Source organism: Sarcophilus harrisii, chromosome 6 (assembly GCF_902635505.1).
Source record: "Sarcophilus harrisii chromosome 6, mSarHar1.11, whole genome shotgun sequence".
In the NCBI taxonomy this organism is placed as follows: Eukaryota; Metazoa; Chordata; class Mammalia; order Dasyuromorphia; family Dasyuridae; genus Sarcophilus; species Sarcophilus harrisii.
Window position 1 is genome coordinate 204,319,056 of NC_045431.1, and position 17,951 is coordinate 204,337,006.

General features: G+C 35.6%; 1 protein-coding gene across 3 annotated transcripts in view; it reads left to right on the forward strand.

Annotated features, from left to right (window-relative positions):
- The first annotated feature begins 5,365 nt into the window (after positions 1 to 5,365).
- The window catches only part of USP47 (ubiquitin specific peptidase 47), a 95,359-nt gene continuing 82,773 nt past the window's right edge, over positions 5,366 to 17,951 (forward strand). For all 3 annotated transcript variants that reach the window (XM_031944164.1, XM_031944166.1, XM_031944165.1), the window contains exon 1: positions 5,366 to 5,603. In XM_031944164.1, the coding sequence (XP_031800024.1) occupies positions 5,565 to 5,603 (39 nt within the window). In that variant the 5' untranslated portion in view covers positions 5,366 to 5,564. The remainder of the gene's footprint in view (positions 5,604 to 17,951) is intronic.

Genomic DNA, 17,951 nt, shown 5'->3' on the forward strand with positions numbered 1-17,951 from the left:
TCATCACTAGAAACATATTGAATTCCCATAAGACAACAGACACAAGGTAAGAATTTGTTTCTGTCAATGTGAGTTGTCTCTCCACCAATACAAAGCATTAGGAGGGGGGGAGGAATCGTTACCCAAAAGCTCACCTTCTGGGGATGAATCTTACTAGATTAGCTAGTTGCTTAACTACTTAGGGAGGCCAGTTCTCAAATATCCAACATATCATTCATTACTCAGTCTATAGACTGTAGACTTTCTAGCTTGATAAGATTTGTCAGGAGTTTGGAATTCATTGGCAAAGTCTTCAAGAAACTAGGATTATTTATTATAATTTTAAAAACACAACAACAACAACACACCTCTCATTTCTTAGTGTTTACTTTATATAAGGTTAACAACAAAGTGGAAAGCCTGCATCATGTAGGGCAATTAAAAAAAAAAAGTTTGGCAAAGAGCTGGGGATTGAATTACAATTCTGCCAATTATGACTCACATGACTGTAGGTAACTCACTTCCTTTTTCCCGATCTTGTTTTTTTTTTTTTGTTTGTTTGTTTTAATCTGCAAAAGGAAAGGTTAGAATTAGATGATTTTCTAAGGTCTAATTCTTCTAAATTTTTGATTCTATGAAAGGACAGGTAGTTAACAGATAAAATGAATGGAGCACTGGGCTGAGAGTTAAAAAGACCTGCACTCAAATGTGATTTCAGTCTCTTATTAGTTTTGTGAAGTAACTAGGGAAGTCACTGAATCACCACCTGTCTCAGTCTTCTCATCTGTAAAGTGGGGATAATAATACTGCTTCTCTTTCAGAATTGTTGGGAGAATAAAATGAAATATCTGTAATACATTTTGGATACCCTAAAGAACACATAAATTCTAGCTATTATTGCATTATTATTATAGTTATTATTATGTTATTATTATTGATGAAATGCTTAGCGGAAAAAGAAAAGGGAAAAATTCTAAGTTACATCAATCTGTCCTTAGTGATAGTTTTTGATGTTCTTATTGACAGAAAAAATTTGGGGTGAGTAGCTTGCAATTTAAGTCATGGGTAATGAAGAAAAACTACCAAGGTTATGGAGCTTAGTATCAGAATTTGTACTAAATATTATTTCTCTGTTCTGGAGACTAGAGACTTTATCACAGAACATGAAGTTTCTTTATATAAGTAAAATGAGACATTGAGTCTGGGTGAGGACTGATTATTTTCTCAGACTCACATGGTAGATGTCCAATAGATGTTTTTCGATGATGATAACTACATTTAACTAAGATATACAAATATTCCTGGTATAATGATCTGTACATCATAAAATTTGTTGCCTTGCCTATATAAGTAGAAAAGTCTATCACCAGGTAACATTTAACTGGCAGTCTTAAATTTTTCCACCAGAGGATACCTGATCCTAAAGAGAGGCTATTTGTCGTCTAAAGCTGTACTTCTCATCTCCCATCACTTATCCATTAAGCAGCTTTTCTCCTTTTTAAGATAATCTGTTCATCTTTTCTTTCCCATAAAATTTCTTTTGAAGGAATAAGATCGTTTCAAGAAAATTTGTATTTTTTGAGGTCTATGATTGATTTTCATTTTTACATTTTAAAACTATATTTGAAATTAAAATAATTGAATGTTTAAAGTGCCTGACATTCTAGCATCTGTTTAAAAAATACTTGAATTGAAATAGCGAAAAGATGAAACAAGAACATATTGACTTTTTGAGAGGATGTGAGAAGGTTGAGAAATTCCCAAAGAAAGCAATTATAATGATTAATAGACTAAACCTATAAAAATAATGTAGCCATGCTTATCTTTCCCTATTCTATTCCATCCTCCATACAGTTGCCAAAGGGATATTAGTAATGTGCAGGTCTGAACATATTGCTCTGTTAATCATTAAATTTAAGTGGGTCTCTCTCATCTCTGGCATCAAGCTTAAATTTTTCTGATTGGCATGTAAAGCCCTTCTAAACCTGGTTCCAACCTCCCTTTTTGGTCTTCTCCTCCTCATGAACTATCAGGTCCAGCCAGATTGGCCTTCTTAATGTTCCTCACATATGATGTCCAATTTTATCCAAGCCTGGAATATATTCTCTGACCACATTTGCCTCTTAGAATCCCACATTCACTCTTGTGTTCTTAGCATATATATATATATATATATATATATTTAAATTGAAAAGCTAAAATTAAAATGAAGGGAGAGTTTGTGCATGACTTTTTATTTTCAGATTGTTTGTATTCAATGCAATCTCTGAGTTGTATGAATTGATTCTCTGTTGCTTGTACAAATTTTGGCCTAACAATTAACACCAAGAAAACAGAGATTCTCCATCAGCCAAAACTGTGCCATCCACATGTAGAACCACTGGTTACAGCAAATGGAGAAACTGAATTCTGTGGTTAAATTCACTTTCTTTGGCAACATAGTTTTCAGAATGTCCATATAGATGATGAGATTGATGCATTGCCAGAATCATCTCAACATTTAGGAGGTTCCTGGATAGTCTACAACATCCTGCCAGACAATTTAACTGGTTCCATTTGAATTAATTGCCTTAGGAAGATTCTGCAGATCACCTAACAAGACAAGGTATGAGACACTGAGGTCCTTTTTCAGGCTGAATTGCTCAGCTACAAAGAAACCAAATCTGACGGACTGGCCACAGAATTCAAATGCCAAATATACATTTGCCTAAAAGACTATTTTACAAAGAACTCGTGTGAGGCACTTGCATAGTGGTAGAAGTGATACAAAAACATTCAGTAGTCCTGATGAAAAACTATTGTGAGATATGAAAGACACTGGCAAGGAACATCCAGCATGATGTATCCATGTCAAAGATGATGGTGTATGTGATGATCAACTGTGATGGACTTGGCTCTTTTCAACAATGAGGTGATTCAAGACAATTCCAATAAACTTGTGATGGAAAGTACCATCTGCATCCAGAGAGAGGACTATGGAGACTGAAGCATAGTATTTTCTCCTTTTCTTGATGGTGATGTTTGCTTTCCCCACCCCTTTTGATCTGATTTTTTCTTGTGCAATATGATGAATACAGAAATATGTTTCGAAGAATTGCACATGTTTAACCTATACTAGATTGCCTGCTGTCTAGGGAAGGAGGAAGAGGAGGAGGAGAAAGGGAGAAAAATTAGAAACATAAAATTTTGCAAAGGTTATTGCAAATACTGAAAATTATCTTTGCATATATTTGGAAAAATAAAAAGCTATTATTTAAAAAAAAGAAGACGGTATGTTTTAAGTGAAAGCAGAATTTTGGACTCATAAGAAATGTAAGATGTGCAAAATTAGATTCATTTCCCTCCAAGATGGTCATAGAAACTTTGTGACTGATTATTTGTAATAGAACCTTTTGCTAAACATACATTGATTGATCCCCTGACATTGTAATGTCATTTTAGAAGTCTTTCAACACAAAGGACAAACAATAATAATGTATGTATTTGTTGCTAAATCTGCCACATTTGTATATATATTCGGGTATATCTAGTATACTTCTTGATCAGTAGTAGGCTTGTTAATAAATGCTTGTTGATTAACTCATTGATCTTTGATCTAGAGGTCAAAGGTAACTGAATAATAAGTTTGAAGTACATATAAATTTATACAAGGTGGACCCCAAAGTACTATGCTAAATTAAAAAAAAAAAAAAGCCTTAAGACAGAGTCAGAGAAAATGTTACCCACAGCATAAAAAGAAGAGATTAGCTGTTTTTTTCCCAACTAAATCACAAAACAAGCATATTCCAAAGCATCTCCTCAGCACATCATTTTTGCTCATTCGAACAAAGTTTTAGTAATGCTAAAAGTTTTATTAGCTATGAGAACTTTACTATATGAATTATTGGTCCTTGAAAAAGGTTTCCAAAGGAATGCATTTTGCTGCAATTTGCCTCACTTAATTCAACCGAAAGATTGAAAGATCACTGATTAAATATCTACTACATGCAAAATACTGTGCTGACTTTGGGATGGAAAGTACTAAATTTGGAATCAGAAGATTTGAGTATTATCTTTTGTAGTTTACCACCCATGGAATACAACTCCTCCCTCTCTGGATCCCAGTTTGCTAATTTGACAAATGGAGATATTAGTTCAGAAGATCCCTAAGAACCTGCCTTGCTTTTAATTCCCACGACGAGTGAAGATGCTTTCCAAACCCACCGCACTCGCTGCTAAAAGGCGTTTTGACAATTTAATCTCAAGGAGGAAATATTCTGAAAGCCCGCTGCGCGCATTGCTAAGGTATCACTGGAGGAGACAGCTTAGTGACCCTGGAATGAGGAGACAAACGGTGAAATAAACCCAAGCAGTGGAGAATTAGGGGTGAAAGGACAGGATAGAAGGGGAGATGCAAAGATTAAGAAATATGGGGGCAGAGGGGATCTCGGGGGGGGCTCTGGGAAGATAATTGCCCAGGCTCTGACAGTTAGATTCCAATATCTTTCGGAAGGAATCTGGCACCACCTGAAGCACTTAAGAATTGCTCACTCCCTTTAAGGAGGGTGACCTGGTTCCGAACTCGGGCTGGGATTTAATCTGTATGGGAGCGGAAACCCCCCCCTCCAAAAAAAGTCTTCTGCGGTTTATGCTCCCAGAATTTGGCTGGGGCGACGTCCCTCAGACGGGGACCGCCCTGAGAGCAGCAACTTTTTTGCTTTTCTCTGTATCTAGACCCTGGCACAGAATGGGTTCTTCTTTGTTTATGGCCCGAACGGGGCCACTGAGGCTTTGAGTGACACGTCCCCGGTCGCGCGGCGCATCTGGATCCGAGGCAAGACTCTGAGAAGATGCCCAGCCTCTATTCGATGCACCCTTGAAGAGCCTGTGAATTAGAACGCAACAAGCCCCACCACGCGCAGTGCTAGGGACAGGTGCCGAGCGTTTTGCCTTGGTCTTTCCCACGCTGAGCACACAGTAGGCGTTTAATTAATGCTTGCACCCCCTGATTCTAAGGCCTTCCCTCCATAGATTATCCCCGATTTGTGCTGCACGCAGCCTGGTTGTGTGTCACTGTGCGCTGGATTTGATTGGAACTGACAGGAGCTCCCGAGCGCCTGTAGCTGCGGACTAGAAGGAAGCTACGTGATGGGGAAAGCGGAAGGAGGGGGTGGCGACTTCGAGCAGGCGGGGCTAGGCCCGTTCTCCTTCGGGCCGGAAGCCATTGCGGGCCAGGGACGTGACGCTCCGGGACCCCCAACTAGGGACAAACGAGCCTGCAACCTCCGCCCGGCCCAGGCCGGGGGCGCTCAAGTCTCGCGAGAGCGTCGGCCGCCATTTTTCCATTGATCGCCGTCGTCCGGGGGAGGGGCCGGGCAGCGGCGGCGACGACGACGACGAGAGTGACGACGACGACGACGACGAGGGTGACGGTGACGGAGGAGCTGCGGCGGGTCGGTGTCTGCGCGCTGCCTCCGGAGCTCGGGCCGAGGCCTTCGCGAGTGGCCGCAGTCGGGCTGGCGGGAGAATGCCCTGCTCAGCCGCTCTCTCCTGAGGCCCAGAACCGCCGCCCCTCGCGTCGCGGAGCCGCGGGCCGAGCCTGAGCCATGGTCCCGGGCGAAGAGAACCAGCTAGTCCCGAAGGAGGTGAGCGGGAGCCGGGATGGAAGCGGGAGCGAGGGGGCCGGGCCCGACTCGGCCCAGCCCGCCTAGGCCCGCGCTGCGGCCTCCGGCCTAGCGGCGGAACCCGCGTGAGAGGGGGGGTGGGGGGGTCGCCTGATGGGGATGCCCGAAAATGAATTAGAGGAGCCCGGGAAGGGATGGAAACCGAGGGTCGCTTTCCGCGGGCAGGTCCGCCGGCCCGGATGCAGCCGCGGAGCGCTCTTCCCCGAGAAAGCGAGAGGACGTCGGCGGCCCTCGGGGAGGAGCAGGGCCGGCGGGCCGGGGCTCTCAGCAGCCATAGATCGCCGAGACAACGTCCCGGCAGCGCGCCGCCGTCCTGCGGCCCGGGGAGGGCCCCGCTCCCCGAAACGGAGCGGGGGGAGGGCACTTGGTCAGCGTCTGACCCCGGCCGGTTCGGGAAGGGGCATCGGAGAAGGGTGCGCGTTGTTTTGTGGGTGTGACGTGAAATTTGGAGAGATGGCTCCCATGAACGTTCGCTGCCAATTCACTTTATGAATAAATCTGTACCTAGAGAGATGCCGCCATACGTGTCCACATACATAGATCGGTAATGGAGACAGAGAGCTCTCTACCTAATTATAATATATATTTACACAAGTACAGATGTCCGTAGGCTTCTCTATAAGTATAAATCTAAATATATTTCTAAATATACACGGATGTGTGTGCATGTTTATTGACTAAATGAATAAAACATTACACACATGAATATATGCGGGTCTTTTGAATAAATGAGTGGAAAAGCATTCTTTAAATACTCACACGTGTGTATGTGCATATATGTACACATACACGTCATATCTTTAAATTATTCTTAATACATGCGCGTGTGCATACATACATAAATATGCGTTATCTTTATCTTTGAACAAAGCATTCTTTAAATATTTATGCATATGCATATGTACATGCATATACATTACTGTTATCTTTGAATAAATAAATGTATAAAGGTTACATGTATATGTGTGCATGTATATTATCTATCTCTGAATGAATAAAGCATTCTTCAAATATTTACGCATATGCATATGTACATGCACATACGTTATCATTATCTTTGAATAAATAAATGTATAAAGGTTACATGTATATGTGTGCATGTATATTATCTATCTCTGAATGAATAAAGCATTCTTTAAATATTTACGCATATGCATATGTACATGCACATACGTTATCATTATCTTTGAATAAATAAATGTATAAAGGTTATATATATATGTGTGTGCATATATATTATCTATCTCTGAATGAATAAAGCATTCTTTAAATATTTATGCATATGTACATGCACATACGTTATCATTATCTTTGAATAAATAAATGTATAAAGGTTACATGTATATGTGTGCATATATATTATATCTCTGAATGAATAAAGCATTCTTTAAATATTTACGCATATGCATATGTACATGCACATACGTTATCATTATCTTTGAATAAATAAATGTATAAAGGTTACATATATGTGTGCATATATATAATCTATCTCTTTGAATGAATAAAGCATTCTTTAAATATTTATGCATATGTACATGCACATACGTTATCATTATCTTTGAATAAATAAATGTATAAATGTTACATGTATATGTGTGCATATATATTATCTATCTCTGAATGAATAAAGCATTCTTTAAATATTTATGCATATGTACATGCACATACGTTATCATTATCTTTGAATAAATAAATGTATAAAGGTTACATGTATATGTGTGCATATATATTATCTATCTGAATGAATAAAGCATTCTTTAAATATTTACGCATATGCATATGTACATGCACATACGTTCTCATTATCTTTGAATAAATAAATGTATAAAGGTTACATATATATGTGTGCATATATATATTATCTATCTCTTTGAATGAATAAAGCATTCTTTAAATATTTATGCATATGTATATGTACATGCATATACATTATCGTTATCGTTGAATAAATGCATAAATATTACATGTATATATGTGCGTATATATATATATATATATATATATATATATATATTATCTATCTCTTTGAATGAATAAAGCATTCTTTAAGTACTTACTCTGCAAAGTACCATACAGAGTGCTGGGGTATCCAGATAGAAAAAAAAATGGGAGACCTTGTTTGCCAGGAGCCCACATTCTAATTGGAAAGATGATCCATATGAAAGAATTTAGCTTTAGTCAAAAAAAAATTTTTTTTTAAAGACAAATAGAATCACACTGCTGGAACTTTTTTGTAGTAATGAAATTCTCTATTAGTGATTTTGCTTTGTTGTATATGGTAGTATGTTTCCAGCTTTTCTAAAGACATTAAAATTCCCCAAATATTAACCCCGTATGATATAATCAAATAGCTGTGCTAAATTCTCTAAGCAAAGAAAAAATTGCTAGTCTTCATCTAGTATCTCAGAGTTAGAGATAATTAGATTATAATAGATTAGTAATGTTTCTTTTCCCTATAATATCCATCCTATCACCTTCCCCCCCCCCTTTTTTTTTGGCCAATCTAAGAGAATATGAGTATATTTAGCAGTGGGACAATTTAAGAAGCAAAAGTTCAAATTAAGTAATTTAATAATATAGTTTGGTGAACTTTGACTTGCTTACGTATTTAAATCTACTGTATAAATGGAGAGATTCCCTGTACCACAAGGTTTCTTGTACCTTTGGAATTCTTTAAAGAGATCATTTGTCAGTGCCTTTGATCCCTTCCCCAGTTGGGTCTTCTCTGCAGAATTGCTCCCCCATTTATGTGCTGGCTTTTGTTTTTCCAATGACCTCTCATTACATAGACAGTTTTCCAAACTCACAAGCTCTTCTGGCTTTCCTGTCTGTCAGATGAAACATGCACATTGCCTGTAGTGATCACCTTTTACTCCTAGATCTTCTCAAACCTCAGTGTAACTTTCATAGTCTCGACTTAACTGGAATTAATTCTTAAAAGGCCAAAGTCACAAATTATCTCCTATTTGACGTATCCATTGGACTTTTTCTTATTCCTTAACCTCCTCAGGGACTCCAGAGTGTTGATACCTCACCCCTGACTCTTGCCTACCATAATTTTTGTATGGGTATCCTGGTTTTTCCTCTACGGCTCCTTTAGTGCCAAACATTTTCTCTGTTTTCCTTTAAATCTCACCTCTTCTGTACTTTCAGTTGTCTCCTCTATAGAAGACATCAAAATTAAGGCCACTGGGGAGTGTAATCGATAGAGAAATGAGCCTGGAATCAGGAAGATCTGAGTTCATTCTCAGCCTCAGGCATTAACTAGCTATGTGACCCTGGCAAGTCAGTTAACTTCTGTCTGCCTCAGTTTCCTCATCTGTAAAATGGGGATACTAATCACTCAGGGTTTTTTGTGAAAATCAAATAAGGTGATTACAAAATGTTTAGCACAGTGGCTGGTACATAGTAAGGACTATATGAATCTTAGCTAATATTATTATTAATAGCAACAACCACAATAATAGGGTATCCCTTCAGTCCTATGATACCCCTACCACTTTTGACTTTCAGTCCCATGTGTCCAGCTACCTGCTACACATTTCCACTTGGGTGTCCCATAGCTTCAGGATTTCTTTTAGTGAAACTACTATGTTTTTAATCATTCAGCCTCCAAATCTTTTATTCATCTTCTTCCTGAATATCCAGTCAGTCACTAAATCCTGTCTTCACAGTATTGATCTTATCTTCACCATCTGCCATAGCATTTCAGACTCTTATTTCCTAATTGTTCTTTCTCTCTGGTCTCTCTGCTATTCCATCCTTTATTTGTTTGCCGAAAGTAACCATTCTCTTGTTCAAAATCTATCATTACTGTTAGCTAGAGCAAATTACACAATGCAATCAAGGTCCTCCAAAGTGTGGTTTAAGGCCCAACCTGTATTTCTTTTTATCTCCCCTTCCCAAAACTTTGTTCCAGCCAAACTAGTTTCATCATTATCTTTCCATCATGTTTTTTACTATTTAACCTCTAAGCTTTTGTTCTTGCTTCCTATTTCCCATCCCACCAATAATCATTTCTAACTATATTCTTTCAAGATTGAGTTTAAATCCATATTCTTTCCATTAATTGCCCCCACAGAATTCTTATAACACTGTTTGTACAAATAACCATCTCCTACTTTTTAAGATCTCCTGTAACATCTCTTCTGATCTTCCTTAAGCTATTTGAATTTTATGCTATTTAATTTTTCATGTGTTTATCTTGTCTTCCTGAACAATAATGGAGAAACCTTGTCTTCTGTAACTCCCATAGACCTAATCCAACTCCTTGTATCCTATAAAAAATAATTGCTTTTAATAAATACTTAATTTTTTTCTTATATTAGTCATAAATTTGAGAAATGGCATCTGCTTTTTGATAGATCTGTGACTGTGTTACAATGTATATGCCTTAAAGATTGTGCTTGATACATTGGTTGGCTTTGCTGAACTGCTTTTAGTCTCTGGTTTCAAAGATGGTTCATTGTGTGTTATTGGGAGGTATGTATCAGAAATAAAGGTACCGTAAAAACAGAAAATATCAGTAAGATTTCAATTTTTTTTTCTTTATTCTTTCTGTTTGATGTCTGTGGTTTGATATTATTCTCTAAGTATGGGTAGTTTTGAACTTTTTCCTTCTTTGCAAGAAATGCAGGTCTTGGTTAAAATTTATCAAATGCCCCTCTATTTGGACAACACTTCTGTATACCCTGTGGGGATTTCAAGGAAGTAAACAATTGATGTCCTCGAGAGTTTTGACCTAGCTGAGAATAGAGAATGGAACAAGGTGTTCCTAAAGTCTTAGTGAGGTATTAGATTTTTGAACCTTCAAATTTCACTAAGCCTTTTGGGACAATCTTTATAAATGCATACATGTTGAAATATTTTGAAGACACTTAGCAGTGAATCAAAAAATGTTAAGGTAATGGAAAGTAAAAAGAACGGTAATAATATAGTAGGGTTAATAATATGCAAACTCATTTGGGCTCATCTTTCCTCCTTTATTTTTATTCAAAAAACCATTGCTTCCATCAAAAACTGTTATTCTCTGAGAATTTCCAAACAGAACATGGCAATTTTATTTTTGCCTTTTACCTCCAGCATTATTTTGTAAGGAACCCATCATTTCTAGCAAGGAACAAATGTAGAAAATGGCATTTTAATGCTGTTTTCCTTAAATCATTTAAGGGCTTGTGAATGATTTGCCATTATTCAGTTTGGTTTTTTTGTTTGTTTGTTTGTTTGTTCATGAACTCTTAGACCAAATAATGGTTTCTGATTTTTACCAACTGAGAAAAGGATTTGTTGTTGGGGTGGAAAGTCTGTCTGATTCTTCATAACCCCATTTGGGATTTTCGTGACAAAGATACTAGAATGTTTTGCCATTTTCTTCTCCAGCTTATTTTACAGATGAGCATCCTGAGGCAAATAGTGTTAAGTAATTTGCCCATGCTCAGTGCTCTATCCTCTGTGCCATCTACTTGTCCCACCTAGGTGCCAGGAGAAAAGGATGCTAAAGAATAATCATTGGATTTTAATCCTTATTGGCCAAGGAAGTTGGAATGTTCTGATAATTTTTAGGATATATGATTTATTCATTCTTGGGAGAGGCAATATGATGTTCTGAAGTGAAGGTGGGATCTAGAATAAAAAGACCTGAATTCTAATCCTGACTCTGGTCAAGGCACTTAAACTCTCTAAACTTTAATTACCTTATTTGTAAAATGAGAATGATACATTACCTACCTCACAGAGTTGTTCTTGAGGTAGCCTTTTGTAGGCTTTAAAGTTTTACACACAGGAATTGCATATATATATGTATGTATGTATAAAGTGTTCATGCTTTTAGAATTTTCCCACTTTTTCCTTTTCTGTCATTTTGCTTTGGTTTTGTAGTGGTATGAGGTTTTCACTAATATTCTGCAACAATAATTTAGTTCTTTGGTTCGCACGTGCAAGGCTTGTGAACTTCTTGAGTACAGCATTTAGTTCCTTTATGTTTGAGTTCCTAATGCAACTAACTAGCAGTATGCTAAGTATATAATGGTTATCGAATGAATATTTGTTTTAGTCTCTCCAATTTTACTGCCTATGTAAGCAGGTTAAGAAGTTAAATGGACAAGAAGATACATTTTATAATAATTCTTTGATGAATTTTAGGAATTATATTGTTTCTAACACTACTTTTTCTATAGGTTTTTTAAAAAGGGAACTTATAGAGTGAATTTAAAGAAATAATACAGGGGCAGCTAGGTGGTGCAGTGGATAGAGTACCAGCCCTGAAGTCAAGAGGACCTGAGTTCAAATTTGGTCTCAGATATTTAACACTTCTAAGCTGTGTGACTCTGGGCAAGTCATTTAACCTAGTTGCCTCAGTCAAAAAAAAAAAAAAAAAAAGCAAGAAATAATACATCAGTGTTTAACTTTTCCTCATACCATACTTTCTGACGTCTTTTCTCATGGCTTGAGTAATTCATATAATCTCTTTGTGGCCTATTAACCTAATCTAGAAATAATTTCCACCTTAATGATTCTCAGGTATCTTATGAAAATTGCTCATGTATGTGAAGATATATCTTAAGAATTTATATTTTCACAACAACTTGTTAATAAAGTATCAAAATCTACTTTAATGTTGCCAAACTCCAGCATAGTGTGCTTCCAGTACTTTCTGCCTTGGCTGCTCAGTTTAGTTGATCTGCTCCTGGGGGAAGAAGCGGATTTTTTTGTTTGTTTGTTTTTGTTTTTGTTTTGTTTTTTAAACCAACTTTTCCACTTCACCTAGTGCCATTGTTCTACTTGTTCTAGAGTGTACTCTTCCCTTTCTCCACTTGAAATATATATTTCATTTATAACATTTCTCCTATGAATTAATAATCTGGCTGCCTTTGTTATCTTGTTTTACCTGAAGTTGCATTTTCATACAACACATGAACAATATTAAGTTGGGTATACCTGTGTTGTACTTTGAACTTTGAGACAAATGTTATATGATTTTTAAAAAGCAAAATTTAATATTGACTGCACTTTTCCATTTGTTACTATAATTGCATTTTTATTTCTTAAGGAATATCCCTAAATAATCTATTAAGTTTGGCAAGTCCAGTAACTTTATCCTTGTCTTCAAATAAAATAGAAGAGAAATTTTCTGCCTTATTAATGCATAATTATACTATGTATAATTATAGTATAGTATAGTATAGTATAGTATAATTAGTATAGTATAGTATACTATACTATACAAGAAGTTCACAAGCCTTGCATGTGCGAACCAAAGAACTAAATTATTGTTGCAGAATATTAGTGAAAACCTCATACCACTACAAAGTATAGTATAATTATACTAATCTAGGTATGATTACAGAATATAAATATATAACATATATATTATTTATAGATATACAAATTTGAATATATATCTATAAGTAATATATAAGATAAAAGCAGAAATTATAAAATTGAAAAAGCCAAACCAAAAATGAAGTTTTAATTTCATTGTCACTTTTTAATCATCTTCATTTCAGGCCATTTGTATTCTAAACTCTACCTCCTACCTGGAATTCACATTTCTGCCCCTTAAACTCTACCTCATTTTGCCATTTTATTTGCTCTCAACTTCTTCCACTTTCCCATTCTCTGACTCTAGACAAGTCACTTAATAATTTTCCTAAGCACTGTATAAATGCCAGCTTTATCCATGTTGATGAAATTATGGATCTTTGAAGTATTGTGAGATAAGATCATTTATATGATTGATAAATGATAAGTGCTTTTTGAAAAGTTACATACTGAAGTAGTGTCTAGAACCCAAGGGATTTTATGTGTTTTATAATAAAAAGTGCACAATAGAACTAGATGACTTATCTTCAAGACTGGGTCTCCTTCTAGAGCTGAAGGTTTGATGGCCAAACAGGCCTTCCTCGTGGTAAGCATCAGGGAAACACTAAGCTTGTTAGGTTTTCCACCAGAGCTTACTCAGCCTGCTGGCCCGAATTAGTGCAGGAGATGCTGCGGGCCCCCTCACTCACTTGAGCCCTATCACAGCTCAGGCAATTCACTAGCTTCTGCCTCCACCTCTGTACCAGTGCTTTTGTTGTTCAGTCATATGACTCTGTCTGGGTGTTCTTGGCGGAGACCCTGGAGCCATTTGCCATTTCCTTCTCCAGCTCATTTTACAGATGAGAAACTGAAGCAAACGGGGTTAAATGATCTGCTTTGGGTCATACCTGGTATGTTCAAGTATCAGAGAATGCCTTTGAACTCATGAAAATAAGTCTTCCCAGGCCCAACACTCTTTTTACCACCAATCTATACTGGTCCTAGAATTGCCTTAAAGAGGCCAAGGAAATCATCCTTGATAGCCACAGATTAAACAGTCTTCATACTTAATATAGTTTGTTGCTGTGAACATTGCCCCTTCAGTCTTTGATATTTGTTTAGTAAAATATACAGTGTTATTTTGAAGTAAATGTTGTGACTTTATCCAGTAAAGAACAGGACAACTAATTAGTATATTAAGAAAAAAGAAAGAGGGATTGAAAGTTTAGAAGTTTGGATGTCTTTGTTTATCTTAAATAAACTTGTATCAAAATTTATAGTCTGAATTTGACTAGTAGCATTGTAGATGTGATAATCTGGGGCAGAAGAGGAGAGGTGAAGTTGACTTAACAATGGTGCAAAAAAGAAAGTAGGGCTTTGCACTTTACTCATTAAATACCTTTCTTGATTTAAATGAAACTTCTCTGTTCTTTTTCTGTAAAGATACTTCCTACATTAACTTTGAGAAACAGAGACATTAATTTCTGAATATGTTCATATTCTCTAGATTAAATACATTAGCTTTTGAATAAGTCATATGTTTGCTTTTTATTCCTAAATTTCTTCAGGTACTCCAAAATCACTTTAAATTTCAGAGCTTCTTACCAAGACTGCCCAGGGGTTGCTTAGTTTTTTTGTCTTCATTTTTCTTTTTTCTCAGTCAGGCCTATTATCCTCAGATCTTTTTGTCTGATTGTGGACATGTAGTATGCCAACCCCTCTCATAGGAATACTTCTACCAGTTTGACTGGCTTCCTCGTATCCATCATTTGAAAACATTCTTCCTTTTAAAAAGCCTTCCTTCTTGAATTGAAGTAGTCTTTTGTGTACTTTATACTCCTCACCTCCCTGTCTTCTGAACTTCAGTTAGTAGAAAGCATTGCACAACCTATCACATAGAAAGCCACTGTTAGTGTAGTGTATTTTAGTTGTCTTTCTGTTTGTAAAGTTATATGTCTGACTTATTAAGTGTTTAAAAAGCTGTTTAGTTGCTGTACGGCACAGACATATTGTTGTTTCTATAAATATTTATTGAATGCCTGCTCTGTCGGACACAATAGTTCTTGAAATATTTTCACTTTTTTTTTTTTTTTTTTTTTTTTAGTGATATCTTTTTGCTAATGAAAGGAAATAAGTGAAATATTTCCAGATGCCAATAATGATCTTTTCAGGAAAAAATTTTAATTTTGACCTATTTTTGTCTTACTTTTATGAAATGTTTATGGTAACTGTAAGGTTTTAAAAACATGTTCTTTATTTATAACAACCCTATGAAATAATGTAAATATTATTCTCACTTTTCTTATAAAGAGAGGTGACTTGTCTGCAGTCAGATGTCTAAAGCCTACAGGGAGTTCTCATAGTGTAGTAGACAAAGAACTGGATTAGTAATTAGGAGTACTAGGTTTGAAAGTAGAGCTCTGACTTAATCAGCAGTGTGATTTCAAACTAGTCATCTTTTTGAGTTGCATAGACTTTAGATATGTGATGGCAAAATGATTTTCTTTGTTTCATAATAATAGGGACTAAAGGGCCATAGTAAACTACTTACCATATTTGTCCTGACATAGGTAGCCTTGAATAAAGTCTGTGTTTTAGAGAAGAAAAAATGTTTTTGAATTCTGGAGGCTAGTAAGATAATGTTTTGTTATTGTCTAATACCAATAGGCATTATTTTATATAGATCAGTTTTGGGAAGAAAGTGCAAGATATATTCAAACCAATATAGTATTTTTAAATGCTATTGTTAAAACTTCTTGCATTTAAGTTTTCTTAAGTGAGGAAGATTATTTGTGATCTCAAATTAATCAATTGAAATATAGAACCACTTTTTCCCCCCTTTGAATTACTGTAGTTTTTTTTTTTAATTACTTTTCTTGGGAAGATATCCTATAGCCTTTGAAGAACATTGTCATTTTTTAATCTTATCCTTTTAAAGGGGGATGGGGAATAATTCTGAAGTCTTGGGTCATACAGCATTGTTACAAGAATCAAGGTACTAAGATTTCATTTAAATATATAACATAGAAACTTTAGTATTTGAAGGAAGGAAAATGTTTTTTTTTTTTTAAATTTGTTTTTGTTTTTAGAATACTAGAATATTAGAATATTAACCTAAGAATATTATGAAGATCATGTTGAAAATGTATCTCTTATCCAATCATTCCTTCTGTGATTAAAAAAAAAAAAGAATAATTCTTTAAAGCCATAAATATTATATGTTAATGAAAACTTCATCATAGTCTTTCATCTTATCTTTAATGCAGGTAGTTAGCAGCTTTGTAGTTGAGTCACTGCCCTGAAAAGTCATCCAGTTCAACCTTTGTAGTTTTAAAGATCTGACAATATACCAGAGTTATTGAGTTACTTTTTTTTTTTTTTTAAAGCATCATAAAGTATTTAATAGAAGTAACAGGTTAGAATGCAGGAAATAATCAGGCTATCTCTTGAACATATGTGAAAACTTAAAAATGCCAAGGGGAGAAATTGAACTTTAAATTGTTTGTCATAAAGTAATATCATTTTGATTATAAAATTAGTATGATATCAACACTTTCAATACTTTTTTTTTTCACCTTTTATGCATCTAAATAGAGTATATAGTAATAGGCCAAATAAAACAACTTCAATTAATAGCACAGTTAGAACATCTGAGAACATGTAAACAAGCCTTTCACTTGCTGAGTCATTACTTGTCAACAAAAACCTCCTCATGAGAAACCTTAACTATAATTCAAAAGAAACATAACTTTTAGTACAAAGACCAGATTCTACAGTTTATCCAGACACTGTATGTTAGTTCAGTATTAGAAGTTATAAGCTAAAGATGGGACAAACATAAAGCTCATAGAAATATACAATTGAGAAGGGAAAGATTGTACCCCTTGGTAATATATTGTCATAGGCTTATATGCTGTTTTATTTAATGGCTAAAAATCAGTTAAGGAGAGTAAAATAAGTAATATTTAGCCATTTAAAGTCTTTCTTAAACTTCCCATAGTTTTTCTTTAACTTGCCATTTATCTCAGCTATAGTCACCTAATATTTCATTTAAACAATATTCAGTAAAACTTTCTATGAATTAGTTTCATAATAATCATGTTATAAATGGACAGTCAACCAAATCATATCAAAGTGGAATTTCTTGACTTTATAGTATGGCTTGTTATAAGATAGGAATATCATTTCAAAACATTGTTAGTTGAGGTAACCTTAATTCTTAGTTTTCTTTTGTGGTGGTTCCTCGAGCTCATTTACTTTTATGTCCCCCAAAGTGTATAGAATAGTATGGAGTACTGTATAATAGACTCTCTATATATACTTAATTTTTAAAAAGTGATCTTTATGACTTTTATTACAATAAATATTTTTATACTTTTTATCCAGCAGAATGCTTTTATAATTTAATAGTAATTTTCAAAATTTAAATTGATGCCCATTTCGTGAAGATTTTTTAAAATTAGGCACTTATTTGTTTAGTATTTGATTTTTCCCAATTACATATGTAAAAACAGTTTTTAACATTTGTTTTTAGAAACTTGAGAGCCAAATTCTTTCCCCTTCCACCTCATTGAGGAGGCAAACAAGGTTATACATGTGTAGTCTTGCAAAACATTTCCATATTAATGTTCTAAAAGAAAACATAGACACCATCCCAGCCAAGAATAATAAAGTAAAAGCCAAAAAGTATTCAGACTCCATCAGTTCTTTCTTTGGGGGTGGGTAGCATTTTCCATCACAAATCCTTTAGAGTTGTCCCATGACAACTCTGTCTATCATTATATTTTGAGACTAACTGAGTCATTCACAGTTAATCTAATGATAATTGCTGTTATTGTGTACAATGTTCTCCTGGTTCTACTTATTTCACTTTGCTTCAGTTCATGTAGGTCTTTCTGTGTTTTCCTGAGGTCATCCTGCTCATCATTTTTTATAGCACATTAGTATTCCACCATAATTATATACTAGAATTCATACATCCATTCCCCAATTGATGGGCATCCCCTT